This window comes from Pteropus medius, unplaced genomic scaffold (assembly GCF_902729225.1).
Source record: "Pteropus medius unplaced genomic scaffold, Ma_sr-lr_union100, whole genome shotgun sequence".
Lineage (NCBI taxonomy): Eukaryota > Metazoa > Chordata > Mammalia > Chiroptera > Pteropodidae > Pteropus > Pteropus medius.
The window spans coordinates 12,764,293-12,786,080 of record NW_024346062.1 but is presented as its reverse complement, the minus strand read 5'-3'; the positions used below and the strand labels follow the sequence as shown (position 1 = coordinate 12,786,080).

General features: G+C 33.4%; 1 protein-coding gene across 20 annotated transcripts in view; it reads left to right on the top strand.

Annotated features, from left to right (window-relative positions):
- KIAA0825 (KIAA0825 ortholog) overlaps positions 1-21,788 on the top strand; it is a 355,235-nt gene that overhangs the window by 72,941 nt on the left and 260,506 nt on the right. For all 20 annotated transcript variants that reach the window (XR_005655479.1, XM_039875078.1, XM_039875074.1 and 17 more), the window contains one exon: positions 13,886-14,047. Coding sequence is in view for 19 of the 20 variants with exons in the window: in XM_039875078.1 (XP_039731012.1) it covers positions 13,886-14,047 (162 nt within the window). In the remaining variant the exon portion in view is untranslated. The remainder of the gene's footprint in view (positions 1-13,885; positions 14,048-21,788) is intronic.

Below are 21,788 nucleotides of genomic sequence, written 5' to 3'. Positions count from 1 at the left end.
CAATTTTTAAAAACTCACTGTATTATAGACCTCTTGTGTCAATATGTACAAAACGATCATTATTATTTTTACAGGCTGCAAGCTATTATGCTGTGTGATTATATCATTATTTAATTATTTAATTAACTAACTCCTGTTGATAGATATAAGGATTTTCAGTTTCTTTGTATGCTCATATGAAAGTTTTATTCCTAGAAGTGATATTCCTGAGCCAAAGTGGAAGTTAATTTAAAATTTGATATGTATATTCAAATTGCCCTCTAAAGCCAATGTACTTATTGGGTTTTAAATGCAAATATTTAGAAGCATGACTATGTAGATTGAAGCATGTATTCATTTAGACATCAATTCATTGTGATTTTTTTTAAGTATTAAAATTCCTGTGCTCGCCTGCCTCCTTCTGGATTATCAAAGCTATTGCTTTCTTGTCAGTATCCTCTCATTGCTGCAAATAAAAGGGGGTGGGGTGGGCAAAGGGAGAAGAACTTAATGCTCAATATCTTGTAGTTAATAGGAGCTCTGGAGCCAGACAGACTTGGCTTTGCTTTCCACCTTTGCCACTTGGCAGCTGTGTGGCCTTGGATAGGTTGCTTGTCCTCTATGAGTGTCAGTCATTTATAAGATGGAATTGATAATAAAACCTACCTTATAGTGTCTAAGTATTAATATAGATATTGTACATAGTGTCTGGCACAAACTAAACACTTGGTTATATCATTGTTTAAAATATATACATATGTACATAAATACACATACAAATATAATGTTAAACTGGCAAGGTGACTTGCCATCATATACTAATGTGGTGTTCCTACACACTGCTATATGACAAAGGGCTGCATATTTGTTATTTTTACATCAATTTCTCATTGAATACTTTATCTTTAATATGACTTTATTTAATGTCTCACATGTGAAATCTAAAGAACAAAATAAATGAACAAATAAAACAAAAAACAGACTCACAGAGAAAACAAACTGATGGTTGCTGGTGGGATAGGGGGCGGGACTGAGCTGGCCGAAAAAGGTGAAGGGATTAAAAAATACAAATTGGCAGTTACAAAATAGTCATGGGGTTGTAAAGTACCGTATAGGGAATATAGTCAATAATATTTTAATAACTGTATAGTGTCAGGTGGGAACTAGAGTAATTGAAGGGAATCACTTTGTAAATTATATAAATGTCTAACCACTATGCTGTACACCTGAAACTAATATAATATTGAATGTCAACTGTAATTGAAAAAAAAATTAAGACAGCAACTTTCTAGAAATCACAAAAATAATGCTTCATATAATGTTTCCTGAAAGCGCTATATTAACTTTTTTCAATTTAAAATAATAATCGTAAAATAAGATTAAATTAAAATAATAGCTGTATCTGGAGATCCCCTTTGTTTATCCTCATTACTCTGACTCTCACTATGTGTGAATGACTGCCTGATTTAGCTCCAGCACTGACCCCACCCTGGTGCTTCATGCTTCTAGAGCTAAATACCTGCTCCTTTGGTCCCTCGGATGTTCTGCAGGCACTTCAAATATAGCATGGATAAACCCGAACTACTCATTATTCCCCTGATCCCTGCTCCCATTCAGTCCAAGTTAATGCCACTAATAATCCCTCAAGCAGAAACTATGACTTGTTCTCCTCATCTGTCTTCCTTACTCATCATCAAAATGATCACTAAGATTCTTTATTTTGCCTCACCACCTAAATATTTACAAGTCTTTCTCCTCTCCATTCTTGCCATCAAGGCCCATTTTAGGTCATTGTTACCTCTCATTTGGACTGTTAAAATAGTTTTGTTTTAAAATCGTATTTCTTACCCTTGTTCTAAAACATCTGCCAAGCATACACCACTGCCCTCTTCAGTGGCTCCTCATTACTGTCACCATCAAGCCCCAGCTTACTTAATATCAGAAACAAGCCCTCCTTCACCTGGCACCTGCCTCCTTCGGCCTTATCTCATGCTTCTTCCCACCTCGTATTTTTCACTCTCTAGTAACACCAAACTGACAGAAACCCCTGTTCATGCTGTGCTGTCTCCTATCTCCTTACTCTATTCCTCCCTTTCTTTGCCTAATTCCCATTGATCCTTTATGACAGCTCATGTGTCATTTCTTCTAGGAAGTTCTCTCTGAGCTAGAGCCCCTAATCCATGCTCCCACAGTACCTCCATATGCCTTTCTCAAAGCTTTTAGCATATTCTATTAAAATATCTAATTAGAGGTCTGTCTCCCCATATGGACTCTAAGCACCTCAAGGGCAAGTATTATTTATTTTCCCTAGCACCCAATCCACTGCCTAACACACGACAGGAGTTCAATAAATATTTTTTTAACTGAATCATTTTCTTGCAATAAATCAGTATCTGGAGGCATAACATAGTCACCAACTAATCAACTTATTAATTGAGACCCTACTATTTAAAAAATATTGTGCAAAGATAAATGGGGATTCCAAAAATTATAAGGCCCTTGCTTCCCATCGAGATTGAGAAATAAAATATGAATGTATGAAAAACTGCTGGGAGTTATACAAACAAGCAGTTGCGGAGTTCTGAGAAAGTGATTCCAGAAGGTAGGGGGTCCCCTCAGACTGACTTCTATCCGGAGTTATCAAGATGAATTGAAAATGTGTTGTTTGCAGGATGGCCAGAATCTGGAATAGCAGAAAGCAGGGTTCACTTCCTGGTGCTTTCCTGTAATACAAAGTAGGGGATATATACAGAATGGAGAATTCACTTAGAAGGCACAACAGAAAGAAAACCCAGGCCTTGCTTCTCAGGACTTCTGGCTGCTCTCATCTCATCACTCAACCCTGAGAGTTCCAACAAGATGTCTTATTCTATAGCTTAGTCCTACTCTCTACCACCCACCCTCACCCCCCGTGCCCTGCCCCCCAGCTCAACTCTGTGGTAACTAATTATATTTGTTTTGAGAAAAACTACTTTCCTCCAAGCAATGTTTTCTGAAATTTGAAATCAATTTAGTGTCTTCAAGTGCCTTCAAATCTAAGAATGAAAACCCCACAAAACCATGTGAAAGGAAAAAAGTATATAATACTATATTAAATTATCAAGTACTTTGTGTAAGACTTCAAGTATATTAGGAATTCAATGAAGGGAGGTAAGGAAGAAAAGACTAGAAAAACTTAATGAAGGATTTGGACTTGAGTTTGGCCTAAAGGACCTTGTATGGGCAGAAGGAAAAGAAAAGAGCTTTCCTTGCAGTTCTGACAGCACCAACTACATTAGAGATTACTGTTGGAGACAGTGAAGAGATCTGGGAGTGGCACGTAGGAGCTGGTCTATATATTATTGATGAAAGCATTAGCCAGGACTTTGAGACTGCAAGTGACGTTGTTCTTCCATTCTTCATCTGTGCCTCTTATGTAAAAATGGGAGGGATATTTATTAAAGAAGAGTGTGGTAGTTCACACAGGAGAAGAAAGAGCTAAACAATTAAACCTCTGAGGACAGAACCTGAAGGATATCTGGAGACTTGAGCAACCCGAACTTAGCTTTCAAGCTGTATTTCATCATCTATTTTCTTGTTTTCTCCCTAATGTAATGACTTCATTCTCACGCCAGTTTCTCCACTCAATAGGGTATGTGGCTTTCTGAGCACATCCTGACAGCTTCCCCAGTACCTTGCTTCAGAAAGTCTCAGGGAAGCCCTCTTATTGGCCAAGGGATCAGCTTGTTACCAGAAAGGGGAAAGCAGCACTGGGCAGAAAACTAAGGTGTCAAATAGTGGACGACTGACTGAATGATGCGATACCTAGCATAAGGACAGATTACAAAGAGTCTTGAAAACCAGTCTTTGATGTTTAAATTATACATGATTATAGTTAGTTTGTGAGCAGTAAATTAACTCAAAAGAAGTGTTACAGAAATAGAACTTACCCACTGATGTGTAAAATTACCTGAATGGAGAGAAGGATGTAAGGAAATTACCTAGAAGGCTGTTCGCCCACCCTCCCCCACCTTGAATCCAAGTGTAAATTTTGATGAGAGTTTATACTGTAGCAAAGCCTTAAAAATTGGGAACAGGATAGTTTAAAAGTAATTTCCTAATCAGCGTCAGCAGCATCACCTGGAACATGCTACAAAGTCTAAACTCTCATTAGGCTGCACCCTAGACTCTCTGAATTAGAAACTTAAGGGGGTGGTAGCCTGGCAATCTGTGTATTGAAAACTGTCTAGGTAATTCTGATTCCTACTACAGTTTGATATCAATATAGTACAACTGAAAAGCTACTCATGAGTTTTGTGATCTTGAGCAATTTATTTAACCTCTTCATGCCTTGGAGGTAAATGCTAATATTGGTGCTTTCCTCAGAGTTTAGAGGATTAGTGTAAATATATGGGAAATGTTTACAGCAGTACCTGGGACATAGTAAGCGTTACATAAGTATTTTTTTCTATTGTTAACAGAACTTGTTTGAAAGAAAGATAAAAATGAAACATGATTCTTAGTTCTGGCTGAATAAAACATTGGCTCTTGTTGAGGGCCAAAAGTTGTCCGTATTATTCCAATATAGCCTTACAGCTTCAAACTGTTCATAAAAATTGCCTTCTGACCCACAGACTTTGTTCTTCAGTTATAACTGGTATTACTGCTATTTTTCTCAAGAGTAGATTCACTTTGTCCCTCACTGATAAGTAACTTACCTTCTCTGAGCCTCAGTTTCCTCATTATGGTTTCAGTGACAATTAGAAATTACATATATAGTTTTTACTATATAATATGTGTTCAGTATGTGGTAGCTATTAATACTCTTATCTCCATTTTGTCTTTCTTCCTCCTCCTCCTTTTAACCAAGATTTCTCCCTTGTCAACTCGTCTGTGACTTTCTTTTGCATTCTTCCTATTCTTCTAGAGTAGACATATCCCTTTCTCTGAAAGGATAAATAGTTAATATTTATCCTTTAACAGTCATTGTCTCTACTAGTCAACTCTGCTGTTGTGTCACAAAGTAGCCATAGACAATATGCAAACAAATCAGCTGTGTTCCAATGAAACTTTATTTGTGGACCCTGACACTTGAATTTCAAGTTTCAAACTTAATTCAAACTTAATTTTCACATGTCATGAAATATTCTTCTGATTTTTTCCCCATCCATTTACAAAGAGAAAAGGTAGTTTAGCTCACAGACCCTGCCAAGACAGGCTGTGGGCTAGATGTGTCCCACAAACTATATGTGCCAACCTCTGTCTAAAGGGACCGCATCCCTCCAGCCTCTCACTACTTTTCTCTCTTTCTCTCTCCCTTCCTTTCTTCTTTCTTCCAGCCACCAACAACACTGGACCCAACATGTAGTACATGTAAATTTTAAAGTATTTGTCTTTATTGAACAAAGTTTTATGTATTTTTATTGTAATATAAACTTCAACTAAGTCTAAAATTTGTTTATGTACTCAAAAAAGCAACTTAGGTCCAGTTGCTAAATTTTTCATGTATTTTCTATTTACTTTTTTTCAGTTAAAAATACATTAGTTCCCATGAAACAAAACATAACAGAACAACAGAGTCTAGTATCAACCATTTGTATCAAAATAGGATGACTATCAACTCCTGTTATTTTCAAGTAGTTTTTTATCCACAGACTTTTCTTAGGTCTGAATTATTCTTATATATTAAAACTAATATCTTTCTTCTTGCCTGAACTTAAATGATTAAAGAGAGATGGCCACACGAGCTGATGGTGACTGGTATGCGGTGTGGCCCTTGTTAGTCACCCCCATCCTGCCTTCAGATCTCACTCTGAACATCTCTCCTGTCTGTCACCATACATGGTGTATGTTACATGGCGCCTGGTGCATTGTAGGCATAAGGCAAATCTCTGTTGAATTAGCAAGTGAAATCCACTTAAAGATACTTTTTGTAGTTCATAGGCCTTTTAAGACAGTATCTTCCACCAAGGTGCTACAATGTCATATTTGAAGCTGGAAGGAAAGATGATTTTGCCTATATGGCTAAATATTTCTTAGGTGAGGAAGGCAGTTAACAAGGTAAAATTAACTATAAAATTTACTCCATGAGGTGCCATCACACCTGACAAATGGCTTCCCTACTCTGTGTTAGAATAGTGAGCTTCATGAGTACAACTTTCTAGGTGGGTACAAGAGATTGCTATTATCACCATGACTATCACTTTTCACATTAATTTTAACATATATTCATAGGTATTATAATTTGCCTACCTGATAAAAAAAAAGTATAAAGAGAAGCTTATTCTTTATTTTTTAGTATAAAAGAGGAAAAATGTTCGATCTCTTTTGAAAGGTTATGATTCAATTAGAAAATATATTAGGAAGCACAGCCAGCAGGTATCTTAACTTAAATCCATCTTTTTGATGATGGCATTTTTATTCCAGTGCTAAATTTTTAAAATTAATTTTAACATGTTATAGTAAGAGCTGATAATGTAACATCTCTGTCATGGTGTATTCCTTTAAAAAATGAAATATCCTTTCTCAGCTGCAACTTTAGACTATAGTTAAAATGATTGTTAACTTAGTTTAAGTTTTTTCTATAGATTAATTTTTAGTCGTGATAATAGAAAGTAACATATATGATAACAGATATAATTAACTGAACTCTAGCAAAATTTGAGACCAAGAAATGAATATTAGGAAGATATTTCATTAATAATGTGCCATTAGCATATATTACTTAGAATTTAAACCCCATTTCATTACACTGTAAATGTCTTTTTATTAAGGTGTTCCCTGAAAGGGTCAGCATTTCTAAGTATTTATAACTGGAAGTTAAGCTAGCATAAAACAAGAGAAAAGTCGTTTGAGAAAATATTCAGAAATTTGCCCTGTGTACAGTTCTCAATTTTGGCTGAATTCAAAGGTAAACCATTCTTTGATTAGCATCTTCAACTAACAGTGGCCACATCAGGAGTCAGATACTCTCTCATGTTCTCAGTCAAAAAAAAAAAAAAAAAAAGGAGGAGGAGGAGGAAGAGGAGGAGGAGGGGGAGAAGGAGGAGGAAAGAAAGGCAGAAAATAGGAGAGGGACACAAGTATAATACCCTTGGCAAATGAGCGAGAAGTCCAATTCTTTGTTAATGTAATACTAACAGCTTTTGCCAGAGAAGATAGAATGGAGTGTGGGAGAATTTTGTTATCATTTAGTAGTACGTTTAGGTAACTTTCAGTGGAGCCAGTGTTGGCCTGGGAATCATAAGAGGGTAATAATAGAAGCAGTTTCTTTTCAGTTTTTCTCATTGACCCAGAAGAATAGCTTCAAGGTGACTCTATCACCACTCTTTTCAGCCAGTTAGGTTTCTCTTGGTATGTGAAACAAGGCAATATTTGCTGTGTGGGCCCCTCCAAAGGGAATGGGAAACCTTACTGTCATTTGGGGGCTTTTGGTGGGTTTTGAAGATTTCTTTCAAACACACGGTTCCCTCTGTCCATATGTCTACCTGTCTTTAGATCACTATTGCCAATCCTGTGAATGGCTGCAAAATTAGCTATAACAATTGTCTTGGCCTAGAACATTCAGAGAAAGAAGTTATAGAAAATGCAGATGTGTGTATTAACGATTCAATCTTTTCTAATGGAATATTTTGGTTGTCGTATACCACTGTCAAAGCAGTGTCACTTAGCACCAATCTGTGTGTTTGTCTAAGTTCCCAAAAGGGTGGAAAATTGGTTGTTCCTCAGTTTATCCCCTCACCTTACACAAGGACTATGTCATAGTAGGCAAAAAAGTGAGTTGTCTGTGTTTTGAGACCTTATATTTTATCACATGGGAAGACTGGTAAGGACATTATGAAGTAGAAGCTAGACTGGACCTATTCTTGCAAAGAGAGACAGAAATTTCTAGAAGCTATATATCTCCTTCGTGGGAGGGAGCCTTATGGGGCCTACTTCTCATAAAGTCAGACAGACCGTGGCAGAAGGCCTTAACCAGGTGATCAGTAGAACCCAAGGCCTCAAAGGATCTGGGAACATCCTAGAACTATATGCAAGAAATTGTTTTTATGAACATATATGCATAGCTTATATTGTAAAAAAGGTAATGACAGTACACACACAAACAAAACCAATGTTTTGAAAGGTCGACAGCAAAGAAGCAGTGGAAGTTCTTGGAGTGGGTCTATAATTCAATTTCATTAATGTTTAAACTTAGAGATGGTATTCATTAAATAACAGTAATATTTAAAGTAGTTTATAGTGAAATATATCTCTGATATGATATTTACAGTTCTTTCTCCCCAAATATCCCCTGTTCAATCTGACATAAAATCATTACTGTTAAATCCATTTAATATCAGTATGTTACTAAAGAAGCATGTTTATAGAAGGGAGAAAAGCCCAAAGAAAATGAGTTAAAAGTGGTTGATTTTGTCTCTGACACTCGCTTTCATTTTGTGAGTTATTTGTTTATGTAGGCACTATGATAAATAGTGAAAATGCAATCATGGGGGAAAAAAGATCTCGCATTTCAGGAGATTAAAGTTTCTGGAGACATCTTTGAAACTAACAATTGCAAGGCGACATAGTAAGAGCTAAAATGAAGGTGTGTATAGGGTAAGATAGGAAAGCTCATGGAGAGTAGGAGACTAAGCTGACCTGAGTTCTGAGGGCAGGCTTCTTGGAGGAAATGGTAATAACATCTAACATTTATATAGCACCTGCTACTTCTCAGTTACTGCTCTAATATTTCAACTCAGTTAAACATCGTACACTGTTGAAGCATAGAGAGACTAAGTAGTAATTGTCCAAAGTCACACGGCCAGTAAGGAGCAGTGTCAGGATTTGAACCCAGGCCATTTGGGTTGTAATTCCACGAATTAGCCACTCTACCACCTCTTGTGCTTCAGGTAGGAGTACTACAAATAGCAGTATGCCACGTAATAAAACATGGGGAAAAACAAAAGTGGGGAAAGCCAGAAAAGGACAGAAGAGTGCAACTTCCAACTTCCAAGAGTTAAATATTTTCTGATTTCAAATTCAGATTTATTAATTTTTATGAGGTTCAGCTTGCCCTATAATTCCTTCTCCATTCTCTCACCAAACAGAAGAGGGGTCCTGATACTTATCGGTGGGGTATCTAAATTTCCACATATTCAGTTTGTATTGGGTTGCATTTTCACTCAGCTTTAAAGATAATCATTTCATCCTTTTAATCATGTATTTATTCACTCATTCATTTACTCAGTTTATTTTAAAGTTTTACCCTGTCTGTTTTGGGTGGTACATATGGAACCTTCTTCAAAAGAGATAAATAAAAAATTTAGTTTTGAAAAATAAAGTGGAAATATTTCTTGTCTCAGTTTTACCTGAAATGCTTTCCTAATCATATAAATTTAAAAATAAGTTATAAAAATAGTGCTAGAGAAAAAAGAAACAGCTGCAGTTTCTTCTTGGTGTCTATGACAAAAACAAACAAACAAACAAAAAACAATGCTTGCAGGTTCTTCATGATTTTCCAGCTAATTATTAGGCTTACATGACAAAGAAGGTTCTTTATAAACTCGGAGACATGGTGTTTGCATTCTGTTCGTACCCCTGCTATGTGGCTCCATGGAAGCAGGAGCTTAAGTTGCTCCTTTAGGCTGCTACAATACCATAGTGTTTTTCAAAGTCGCACCTGCTCTCAGGAAGTGACTTGGGTACTGGCAAAAGTGCTGCTTATTGTTTGTTCCTATGCGGTCCCTGCTGACTTCTTATTGTAATACTGTTAAAAAGTTTTCTTTACTGGAACAAATATATTTCATTTGGATTATGTCATGAATTTCATCTGGAATAATGAGACTTTCAATAGCTTTTGTGTGTCACCTCTTTTTTACATCACTTGTCTGGTGGCACCAAGAATACCTCCTCACTGAAAATAGATCCATTTACAGTCAATAATAGGGTGGTAGTGTTCGTTTTTCTTGGGAAAATGAAAATGTGCACCTTTTATCCTATTATACTGATCCACCAGCTTCAGATTATCTGATTTTCTAGCTTCTCACTTTCTTTCATATCTTAATGCTATTATTAACAAGAATTTTGTTGCTAATAGTTTTGAAAAATAATATGTGTGCTTTTAGCCACTACCGTACTTTTATGGTTTGTCTGATTTAGCTGAACTTTGATAATTATTCCAAATGCTGCTTTATGTGGATTGAATGTGAGGAGCCCTAATGTCCTCCTAGATTTATTTTCAATGTCCTTAATTTTGCAACAAGAGAATGGAGTTGACATTTTAACTACCAGTAACTAGGTGAAAAACACATCTAAGTGTATAGTCTGCAGTTTACATTATATTTTTTTAGTTTATATTCTCTATATAATAAATCTATATTCTTCTCTCTCTCTCTCTCTCTCTCTCTCTCTCTCTCTCTCTCTCTCTCTCTATGGACATATACATCTATAGAGAGAAAGTTTTTAGTTTTTTCTTTAGGACAATAGTTCTATGAATATCCGTGCATATTTTTTTCATGGCGAAATTTTTTTTAAGTATAATCCAGAGCAGTGTCCTCTTAACATTTGTTTTTGAAAAAATCCCAGATGTTAATAGATGTATTGGTAAACATGTTCATTGGTCAAAAAGTTTGAGAAACATTAAGTTTTTAAAAATTTTACGTTAGTATAGAAGTAAATAGAGTTTAATATGCTAATTTGCATTGTGAATCACTTTAAGGATTATTTAGTAAATAGTCATTCCTAAACCTATTTCATTATAGAACCCTTCTCAGATGATTATCACTTTGAGAAATGCCCTTTAACAGATGGGCAGACATTAGTCCCTGAGTATAGCATAGATATAAGTAATTTTTATCATAACACTGTCATGAAGAAAAATTTAAATTGTGTTATTCTAAATAATAGGAAAGCAGAGAATTTTGTTATATTTTAGAAAATTTTATTAAAATTATATAGAGAGGAAAAAATCCTCAACTATCTAGGTATTATATACATGGACTTATTCATTGTAAGTCGATGATAAAAGTCTTGTTCTAAAATGGAAATTTAGTTTTTTCTTTATACTGTTATTAGGATTTAGGAGAAATCTGTATTTCTTAAATATTATAGAGCTCATCCCATATAAAGCAACAATCATTATTTCAGATACTTTATAGCAATGATTGGTGGCCAGCTAAATATAGTTGCCTGTGTGTAAACATGTATGTCCAAAATTTCTTGAAGCAAAACAGTTCCATACTGATAAAAACAAACAAAAAACAACAAATAAATAAAGCCCAGATTAGTTTAGAGGGCGAGGGAGAACCTCTGTATTGATTGTATCCAGGTAAGATTTTTTGGAGAAGTGACTGAGGAGAGCAGTAAACAGAATCTTGAGAGAAGGAAAAGAGATTAATTTAGTGAAGGCGATTTCTGCTGAGAGAAACTCTCTCCTAAGCTGCTTAACAGTGAAGTCTAAAGAACAGAAAAATAGATATGCTTAGCTAAATAGAAATCATGAACTAAGTTGTGATGATTAGAACGCTAGTCCTGTGAGATGCTGTGCTATTTCGTCCTTTGTGTTTTATTTCGCTTTAATTGAACTTTTACAAAATGAATTTATTACAGAATTATTTTCACCGTAAATTAAGAACCCTCACAATACCCCATGGGAGAACACCGAGCTAATAGGAACAGGAAATAAGGACTACTAATTAATGGACCTCTACCATGATCATTGCTTCTTTGGGATAAAAATGATGAGATTTAGGTCATACATACTATTCCATCCTCTTTAATTATTAAGTTATAAAGATGCATTGAATTGAAATGGATTTATCTTTCAATAGTTAAATTTCTGAAATACAAGTTCCTTCTAAATCCAGGTCATGTAGGTTAAAATCTCTCCATATAGAATCTTCAGAATCTACATAATTTTGAACAGGTAGTACTGTTAGATTATAATATTTTGACTCAAAGATTTTTCTTTTTGGGGGAGAGAACATTTTTGTTTACTTTATAAACATTCACAATACTTATAATTTAGACCTGAGCTTGTTAAATATGTTTAATTTCCAGTCAAATTATTCAAGAATTAGGACAGAGTCTTAAAATCCTTGAAAATATGACTTATAAACATTTACTTCTAAAAGCAACATCTTTAAGATTTAAAAGATTAAACCAACCCCTCAATCTACATAAGCAAAAATTAAATAGTCCCAGTGAGAATCAAGCAATGGCTAAATGAATCATAATATATTTATTCTCTTTTCACTTTTATGTTATAATTTTAAGGCAAAACCTCGGTTATATGTGTTGGTTGTATGTGTTTATATTCTCTGATATGCCTGCAGAGAAATGGTAGCTATGAGTAGGGCTGTATATAGAGATGGACTTTAATGTATTTGGGGCTAACATTGATTTCGAGTTTTTTTAAAAGTCATTTCTTTACTCTTTAAGACTAGGACTAAAATACACAGTTTAAGTTGGTTGACAGGTCTCATAGTATCTACAAAGATACCATGACAATTTTGGTCCTCAGTGAAAAACTGTATCATATGGTTACAAGTATGATGTAAACATTTTAAAGTTTAACTGAAATGAAGTGGATAAATAGTTACATTACTGGAACTGTTCTTCTAAATCAATGTGATGAAGGTAACCTTTTTGAACATGGAATCAGCAGAGAAGGTACATCATTTCTAAGTAGCACTCGTAATTTTTTCTTTCTGAAGAAACTTTATGCTTACTGTATAAAAGTTTAGAAAACAAACTAAATTCAATTTGTAATTAAACCTCAAAACACTTCTTAAATATGTGGCAATAATAAAGGAACAATTCTTTAAATCCTTGAAAACTAGGTCAAAAGTTCCATTTGGTGAGGTCACTGTTATTCTCCACACTCTTAAAGCTTAAGATATTTTTCTATCATATTAAAATGGTAGTGTGACTTGACCAATAGCATGATTATAAAAGGAAAATAATCAACCTTTGTTTACCTTGAGTTGTATTGTTCTTAAGAAAGCAATTATTTAAACAGAAGTTATTTTTAAACATGATTTTATGGATTATATAGTCTAGATTTAACAACTAAGTTAATTTGCTTATTTTTAATGATATAGTAGCAACACTTCTAAGGTCTTGAAGAGTTATATCCTTTATCTAGTCTTTTTTAAAATTTGTATTTTAATTTCAGACTTACAAAAAATATCCAGATTTCCCAATTGTTAATATTTTACTTCATGTCCAAATTTACACTCTCTCTCTCTCAAAACTGTTTTTTCCCCACAACTGAGAATAGGTTGCAGACATTTACCCTTATATACTTCAGTGTGTATTTCTTAAAAACAAGGGCATTCTTTTTCATAACCACAATATAGTTATCTAAATCTGAAAATTAACAGTCATGTAATAAAAGTATCAAATTGTAGATTTTACTTAGATATCATCGAATCACCCCAATGACGTCCTTTACAGTAAAATAAAAATACTGATCATATGTTGATTTTAATTGTCATGTCTTTTTAGATTCCTTTTGACTAGAACATTTCCTGGTCTTTATGTTTCTGGACACAATACTTTTGAAGAGTATAGACCAGCTATTTCATAGGATGTCCATCAATCTGGTTTTGTCCAATGTTTCCTTGTGATTAAAGTTGTGCCTGACTTTTTAAAAAATGAAATTGTGTAAGATATGATTTTACAGCAACAAATTACATTCCTGTTTTTAGTTCTGAGAATCAATATAATTATTGGTCATATTTGCCTCAAACAGAATACTCAATTTTAGCTTTCCAAAAGAAAAGACTCTCCTAGGAGACTTTATATGTATTTCTTAAAGAACAAACTAAATTTTTCAATAAGGATCTTGTTAGTTTTGATGGTTTATGGAACCACATGGCTTGTTCTAGAATTTACTGAGAAAACAAATACAATGTACAATAATATTGATCTTCTCTCTTCACAGTTACACCTGAATGCCCACAGAAAGGAAGAAACTTTTTCCTCTCCTTAGATGAACTCAAATTCTTATCACAGCTCACAAAATCCTTTCTGGAACTGGAAAAAAATGTTCAAGACTTGTTAGAAGAGATGGTTTTATCACTTAGGATACCCAGGAATACTTCAGGTAACATGCTCTTTTGTTTAAATTTGTAAATCTGTCATCCTCTCTGTTTTTGCTTCCTGACACTGAATCTATTCTATTACTTGAAAAAAAAAAAATGCATGATAGAATTCTTTAAATAAAAAAAGTATGAAAGAAACATTAAGAATTAAAGAAAATTCTATTAAACCATAGAATTACATTTTATCCTTTAGACATGGCAAATTCCATAACTTTAGCTGACAATGCATCATAAGTCAATTCTGGATAATTGTCTTTAGCTAAAATCAGATCAATTTTTTTTTTTTAATTCAAAGAAACACAGCCTGGCCTATGAAAAGAACAAGCAGATTGGATGATCCAGTAGCTCCTCTTCTGCTACTAGCAGCTAGATGACCTTGAACAAAATATTTAGTTTCCTTAGACCTCAGTTTTCTCACTTTCACAAGGATAGTGTAGGAGCAGACTAATTTCCTCTTGTTTTCTTGTATAATTTGATGCTTTAGATTCCAATATGTTATGTATGAATGTGAGAATTAAATGATTTAGGGTGTATAAAGTATTTTAAAGAATATCTAGTGTATCATAAACAATTAATACATGTTATTCCAATAGTAATTATAATTATATCATATGTTGCTTTAAGTTTAGTCTTAAAATCTTGAAGAAAACTGTGCCATGTGTATTGGAATAATGTTTCTAAAATTAAAGGTAGAATTCAAAGCCATAATAGTTAAGATATGTACTCTGTGTTCATATCTATACTTATAAAGATTTGCATCTGTATCAGAATGAACTATACAAAGTTCTCTTTTACATGATACCATATATCATTTTAAGGAGAATAAATATAGATAGGGGCTGCATTTGTAAAACAAAGTTAGGCAAGCAAGTGATTAACAATCGGAAAATTTCAAAACCTTGTTTTGTTAGTAAGGAATTACATGTCGTTTAATATATTTACTTTTGTATTTACTTACTTTGCCTGGGTAAATAATGTAGAAAAGTTATAGGGTTGGAGTTTGTTTTATGTTAAGATAGCTTACTGCCTGTCCATGTTTCAGGTTAAGTTTAAGTGGCATTATTACATTATAAAGTAAATAATGTAGATACTTTTTCCAAATTTGGAGATAATTTGAAGAAAATTGGAGGTGGGATATAGATTTCTGAAGCTGACAAAAGCCAATGAGAAAATAATTAAAATATAAGACATAAAATATGAAAATTAAAAGACAGAATGAAAAAGTAGATTAATTAGGAGATAAAGTGAGTCCTAAATGGTTTTCTAGATGGAACTGACTGAGTCAAAGAGATCCGAATAGAGAAATATGACATCCTGATTTTTGATTGAAATGTTAGTTCCTCGAGCAGTTAACACTTGATGTGGGCACTCATCCATTATTCTTGGCTAAAGTCTGGCATCCCTCATCTACATCTCTAGCAGATCGTTTCTGAGTCGTGGATCAAGAAACAGAGTGAACCCCAACAAATCTAGACCTCTACCCATCCAGACTCATCTTGTATTGGTCCTAGGCCAGGCCCTAGAGAAATTAGGTCATTTCTGAGAATTTCATTCCTCTTAAGGGCAACATAAATTCAAAATTTGAATTGAGTTAGAGAGGTATGGTAAACATATAAAACTGAAATGGCCGAAAATCGAAGCAAAATTTTGACATAGTGATTTCAGAAAAAAGAGAAAAAGAAAAAGCTGGTTTGACTTTGGTAGACTAAGATCAAGCAATGTTGAGACTTGCAAATGCTGTCTATTTGAGAGCGATAGTTACTACTGAATAAAATCAACAGAGAAAATATTTAATTATGCCGCAATATATTGTCTTACCCCAAATTTGTGACATAAGCAGCATGGCAGATAAAAGCAACTTCAATATCACATTAATAATAGTGTACTAGAGAAATATATTTTGGGATTATCAAACATACTATGAAAGGAATTTTGAAGGACAGGTATAAGAAATGTCTAAGTACTGGAACATTTCCTTGTCATATATGTTTTCTTTATTGTTGAAATTTTGTATTTTTTTTATAACAAAGCCAAGATTGATTTAATCTGACATAACTTTATGTAAATGTTCCCTAGAAAGATGATTTTGAGGATAATTGTCAAGAAAAGTCTTAAATATTTTATTCAGTTAGCCAAGTTAATCAATTCTTACCAAAAGCCTTGGTTTATTAAATCAGTAGGGAAAAGATTCCTTGAAACAGATGATTAAAGAAACCAAATGTATCTTAAATTATCCTGATAGTTAATCTTTTGCTTAGAAATCTTGTATGGGAGAGAATAAAGAAAAAATCATCATTTGATTTCCTGTGTATTTCTTTTGATTGGAGCATATTTTGCTAATAAAGATCTTGGCCTGCTATGTCTATGTAACGAAAACAATGTGATGAAAGGTAAGGTTTTTTTTTCATTGTCCAGATGTTTTAAAAATATCCAGGTGCTTAACATCACATAGAGAAGATATAAAGATGATTAACCACTTTTTACTTTGATGTTTTCTACTATATTGTTGAGTTAGTCTTAGTAATTTGAATATGATGCAACAGATTTTATAGAGACCCAAGAAATATTTTTTGAGAAAGAAAAGATATTTAGCCATTATATTTATTTGCTTTTTTTTTGGATCATGATTTGATGGTTTTTATTTTGGTCATTTTAGAGAATGATAGGACATTATTTGACTGGTACCTTAGTGTATTTCTTTTAGGTGATTATATCTTATGGAGTGGCCTCAGGTTTGATTTATGGGGCACTTCTAATGATCCTTCAGAATAAAGTTGTTCTTCGGGCAGTTCCTCAAATTTTCCAAAGGTGGCATCTGAGATTTATCTAAACCAGGAGGTTTCTTGGCCTTCATTTTCCTTTAGCCCCAGCAATCGACAAAGAGCAATGGCTGCTTCAATTGGATGTAAGAAGAACACTTAGGGTTTGTCTCAGAAGAATCAAAGATTTCAGATCTTCTGAAAGAATGTTTGTACTCTTAGGGGGTCTTAAGAGGGGTCAAATGGCTTCTAAGAGTTCCTTAGCTAGATGGTTAAGGGACTGTATTAGGGAGGCGTATGTAGTTAAGGTAAAGAGGCTCCTAGGGTTTGTAAAGCTCATTACACTAGGACTTTAGCTGTTTCTTGGGCAGAGAGGTCGAAGGCTTCCACATTGGAAATTTGCAAGGTGGCCACCTGGGCTTCTCTTCATACTTTTTCATAGTATTATCTCTTGGATGTAGTCTCTTCTACAGATTCAGCTTTTGGTGGGAGGTTGCTTGTGAGCCAGAAAAGAACAGTGAAGAAAAGAGACTTGTAGTTCTCACTTAGAGCTGCCAACAAGGCAAGTTGCTTTGTAGTGCACACAATGGGAGCCCATGAAGACCAATTTGGGTGTGAAAGTGAATGTCACAGGGAAGTACTGCCAACCTCTACTCTCTAGGAAAAGCGACAGTGTAGAAACTAACCAGAAGTATAAAATGAACCACAGCGAACTCTGTAGGGGGAGGCTGTTCAGCAGCTAACATTCCTGTGACCCTCTGCACTCTACTGAGGTCCTTAATCCGGGCATGCTCTTAAGGAAACCAGTATTGATTGCATGCAAATAACCTATATTTTGGAGCGATGAGCCCAGAATGGGCTACCTTCTCAAGAAAATGCTTGGCACAATGGTAGAAAAATCTTTTGCTGAAATGATTTTGATGATTTTTGTTCTATCTTGTTTATAAAAGAAATATACGTACTTTGAATTTTGTGACTTTGTAAAGGTTTCTTTAAGAGTGCATTCCTTTCTGCTTGCTCTAGTAAATGTTTTACTACTGGGAAACAAAAAAGAATTTTCAATATATTTTAAATAGGTGAAATAATTTGTCAAATGTTCACAGAGCTCATAAAGTTTGACAATGTCAAATTTTGAAATTGATCATTTTGAATCCCAAGCAAATATTAAAATTCCACAATTTGTTAAAATCAAGAGAGATGTTATTATTTTACATTCAATGTTACTAATCTTACCCAAGAATGATCCCTTTTGCTTCTCTATATAGGATTAAGTTTTTAAAAAGTCTTTGTAATTTGGGGGGAAGATTATATTATAAAGGCTATCATAATTGCTTGATAATTCATTTTCTATATTACTATAGAATTACTCACCAGCCAGAGAAGTCTTAGGAAGCCTAACTTTTTATTTACTGATAATGAAAATAGGCAAATGGTTTGTATAAATATCAAAGCATATTAATTTGATTGAATAAAACATATGTAGTTGGGAGTGAAATGATAAATATAAGATAATTAAACTTTTTTCATAAGTCTTAAATTATAGCTTCACAATGGCAGATAGTTATTTCCAGAAATAGATCTGCAAAGTTTATACTTCGAGCTAATATTATTTTTCCTGAGTAAATACCTTTTAAATTAAAGGAGTTTTTGAGCTGTCTGTAGAAGAGTAAAGTGACATTAAGAATCCAAGTGTTCCAATATTATCGACCGTATCCCCTATGGTATACTTTACTTCCCCGTGACTATTTTGTAACTACCAATGTGTACTTGTTGATCTCTTCACCATTAGTGAAGGCAGGTACTAGATTAATTTGGGGATCACTTTATAAATTATATGTGTCTAACCGCTATGCTGTACGCATGAAACTAATATAAAATAATATTAAATGTCAACAATAATTAAAAAATAAAAATAATAATAAAAAAGAATATAAGTGTTCTTCCTTTATGTCATAAACTTGATCTTTATTATTTTTTTTCTTAAAAATTTCTTTGAGTAGTGGTTCATGCATATAGTAAAATGTTTAAATAAGACAAAGAGTATATGGTGAAATTATGTTTTTTTCCCATTCCAGTTGTCTAATTTCCCTTTCTAGAGACAACTACTTCCATATATATCCTCATATTAAAATAACACAAAATCTTGATGTAATATGCACAGGTTCTTTTTTATTAACAGTTATGTAAGAACACTTCATTCTTTCTAACAGCTGAATAGTTTTCCATTAATGAATTTGACCAGTACTCATTGATGGACCTTGAGGGTCCTTTTTTCATGTCCATTTGCTACCACAAATAATTATATGGCACATTTCCTTGACCTATGTCTTATATGTACACATGTATAACTGGATGGTAAATTTCTAAAGTGGAATTGCCAAGTAAAAAGGTATGGTCATTAAGAGGATGAAAAGACTAGGGGCAGACTGAGAAAAATATTTGCAAAACACATATTTGATAAAACACTTGTATCCAAAATATACAAAGAACTCTTAAAATTCAATAAGAAAACAAAAAACTCAATTAAAAAATGAGCAAAGAATCCGAACAGACACCTCACCAAAGAAGATACATGGATGGCAAATAAGCATATGAAAAGATGCTCAACATCATATGTCATCTGGGAAATGCAAATTAAAACAAGAAAATAGCACTACACACCAATGAAAATGGCCAAAATTTGAAACACAACACCAGTTTCTGGCAAGGAGTTAAAGCAACAGGAACTCTCATTCATTACTGATAGGAATGTAAAATAGTATAGCCTTTTTGGAAGACAATTTGGTTATATATTACAAAGCTAAATGTTATCTTGTATGATCTAGTAATTGTGCTCCTAGATATTTGCACAAATGAATTGCAACCTTATGTCCACAAAAAAAAACCCTGCACAAGAATATTTATAGTAGCTTTATTCGTAATTGCCAAAACCCAGAAGCAGCCAAGATGTTCTTCCCTAGGTAAATTGATAAACTGTGGTACAGCAATACAATGGAATATTATTCAGTGATAAAAATAAATGAGATATCAATCCACAGAAAAGCATGGAAGGATTTTAAATGCATATTGCTAAGTGAAAAAAGCCATTCTGAAAAAGCTAATTACTGTATGATTCCAACTGTATGACATTCTGGAAAAAGCAAAAATATAGAGACAGTTGAAGGATCAGTGGTTGTTAAGGGAAGAGTAAGGGCAAGAGAGGAGAATAGGTGGAACACAGGGGGTTTTAGAGCAGTGAAATTATTCTGTATGATACACTAAAGGTGGATATATGACATTATGCATTTGGCATGACTCATTGAACTGCACAACACAAAGAATGAACCCTAATATAAATTATGGGCTTTAGTTAATAATAATCTATCAATAATGTTTCATCAGTTGTAACAAATATACCACACCAATGCAAGATGTTAACAATAGGAGAAACTGAGGACAGGAGGAGAGAGAATTTATGGAAACTCAGTACTATCTGCTCAATTTTTCTGTAAACCTAGAACTACTCTAAAAACTAAAGTCTATTAACTTTTTTTAAAAGTGTGGACATTTTGAGAGAAAGAGCAAAGTCAGTTTATCATATCTATTTTGACTGCTAATGATATTTTGTTATGCAGAATTGTTTTATGGCTTTTGCACTTAGTGTCCTGAAAAGTCTTCTCTACACAAAATATTCCGTATTTTTTAGTAGCCTTATAGTTTTCTACACAAAATATTCCGTATTTTTTAGTAGCCTTATAGTTTTCTTTTTTTATTTAAAAATCTTTGATTAATCTGGATTTTATTTCAATGTTAGAATCGATTCTTATTTATAATACCATCTTCTTAAAAAGACATAATAAAATACATGTCATAGAGAAAGCATTTTAGGTTAAATGTATATAACATTGATCTAAAACCTTCATGTTGTGATGTGTGTTGAGAAATGAAGCAGGATTCCTAAACTGCGGTCTGTGGTCCCTTGAGGTTCATGAATGTGATTTACAGGAGGGCCTGGTAACTCTCAGTAGTGTGTGTGAGTGTGTGAGTGTGTGTGTGAGTGTGTGTGTGTGAACATTTACATGGACTATATGGTTGGAGTGTTCTGTTATGTTAATCAAGTTCTCAAAAGTATTCACAAATCCTAAATTATTAAGAAAAGGTGAAGAAAGCTTTTCCTTAGAATATGTAAACTCTGATGAAATTTCCCAAAAGGATGTTGTTATCTCTATCAAAGAGAATATTTAGCTCTCTAGAGAATGTTTCTCTGAACTGTATTACTTAGAAATCACTCACGATTAAGCTCACAGAACCAAATATTTAGAAAAAAACAAAAAACAAAAAAAAAAGCATATATCTTCTAGATGACTATATTGGTCAGAAGCTTGACTCAGATTTTGAAATTTGTTTGCCCAGGACATGAGGAGAAACTGACTCTTAAGATTCTTAAACTTTTTAAAAAATTACATCATAGTTATAATTCACCATCATGTATCAAGTCCAAGCAAGAAACAAATGCTAACTCATTCATATCAAATTAAAATATAATTAATAGAACCTTAATGAAAAAGTGGAAAGATTTCTTTTTGGCATATTTATTTATTATATTTTTGTAGGTTTATTTTTTTTTCCCCTAGGGAAAAGAGTTTCTTAATTCTAAAATCTAAAAGTTGAGAAAATATTTTCATTTTTGAAGCTAGAAATTATTTTTTATCTATCCCAGTGTTTGTGGTTTTCCAATGAATTATTGATATACTTTATTAAGAGTGTAATTTTTTCTAAAATGCTGATTTTTATCCATGTACTTTTGTTCTTTCTTGTTTTAAAAAAAGAAGCATTAAAGTGCTAAGAAACACCACCTGTTTTTAAATGCAACACTTTAGAATTTAATCTTTTACATGAGCAAGGAAATTAATATTTCCTTTGTACTCTTAACTTATCCTACATTATCAACATGAAAATGCATTAATGACAAATGGATCTATATTTTACAGATTATATATGTATG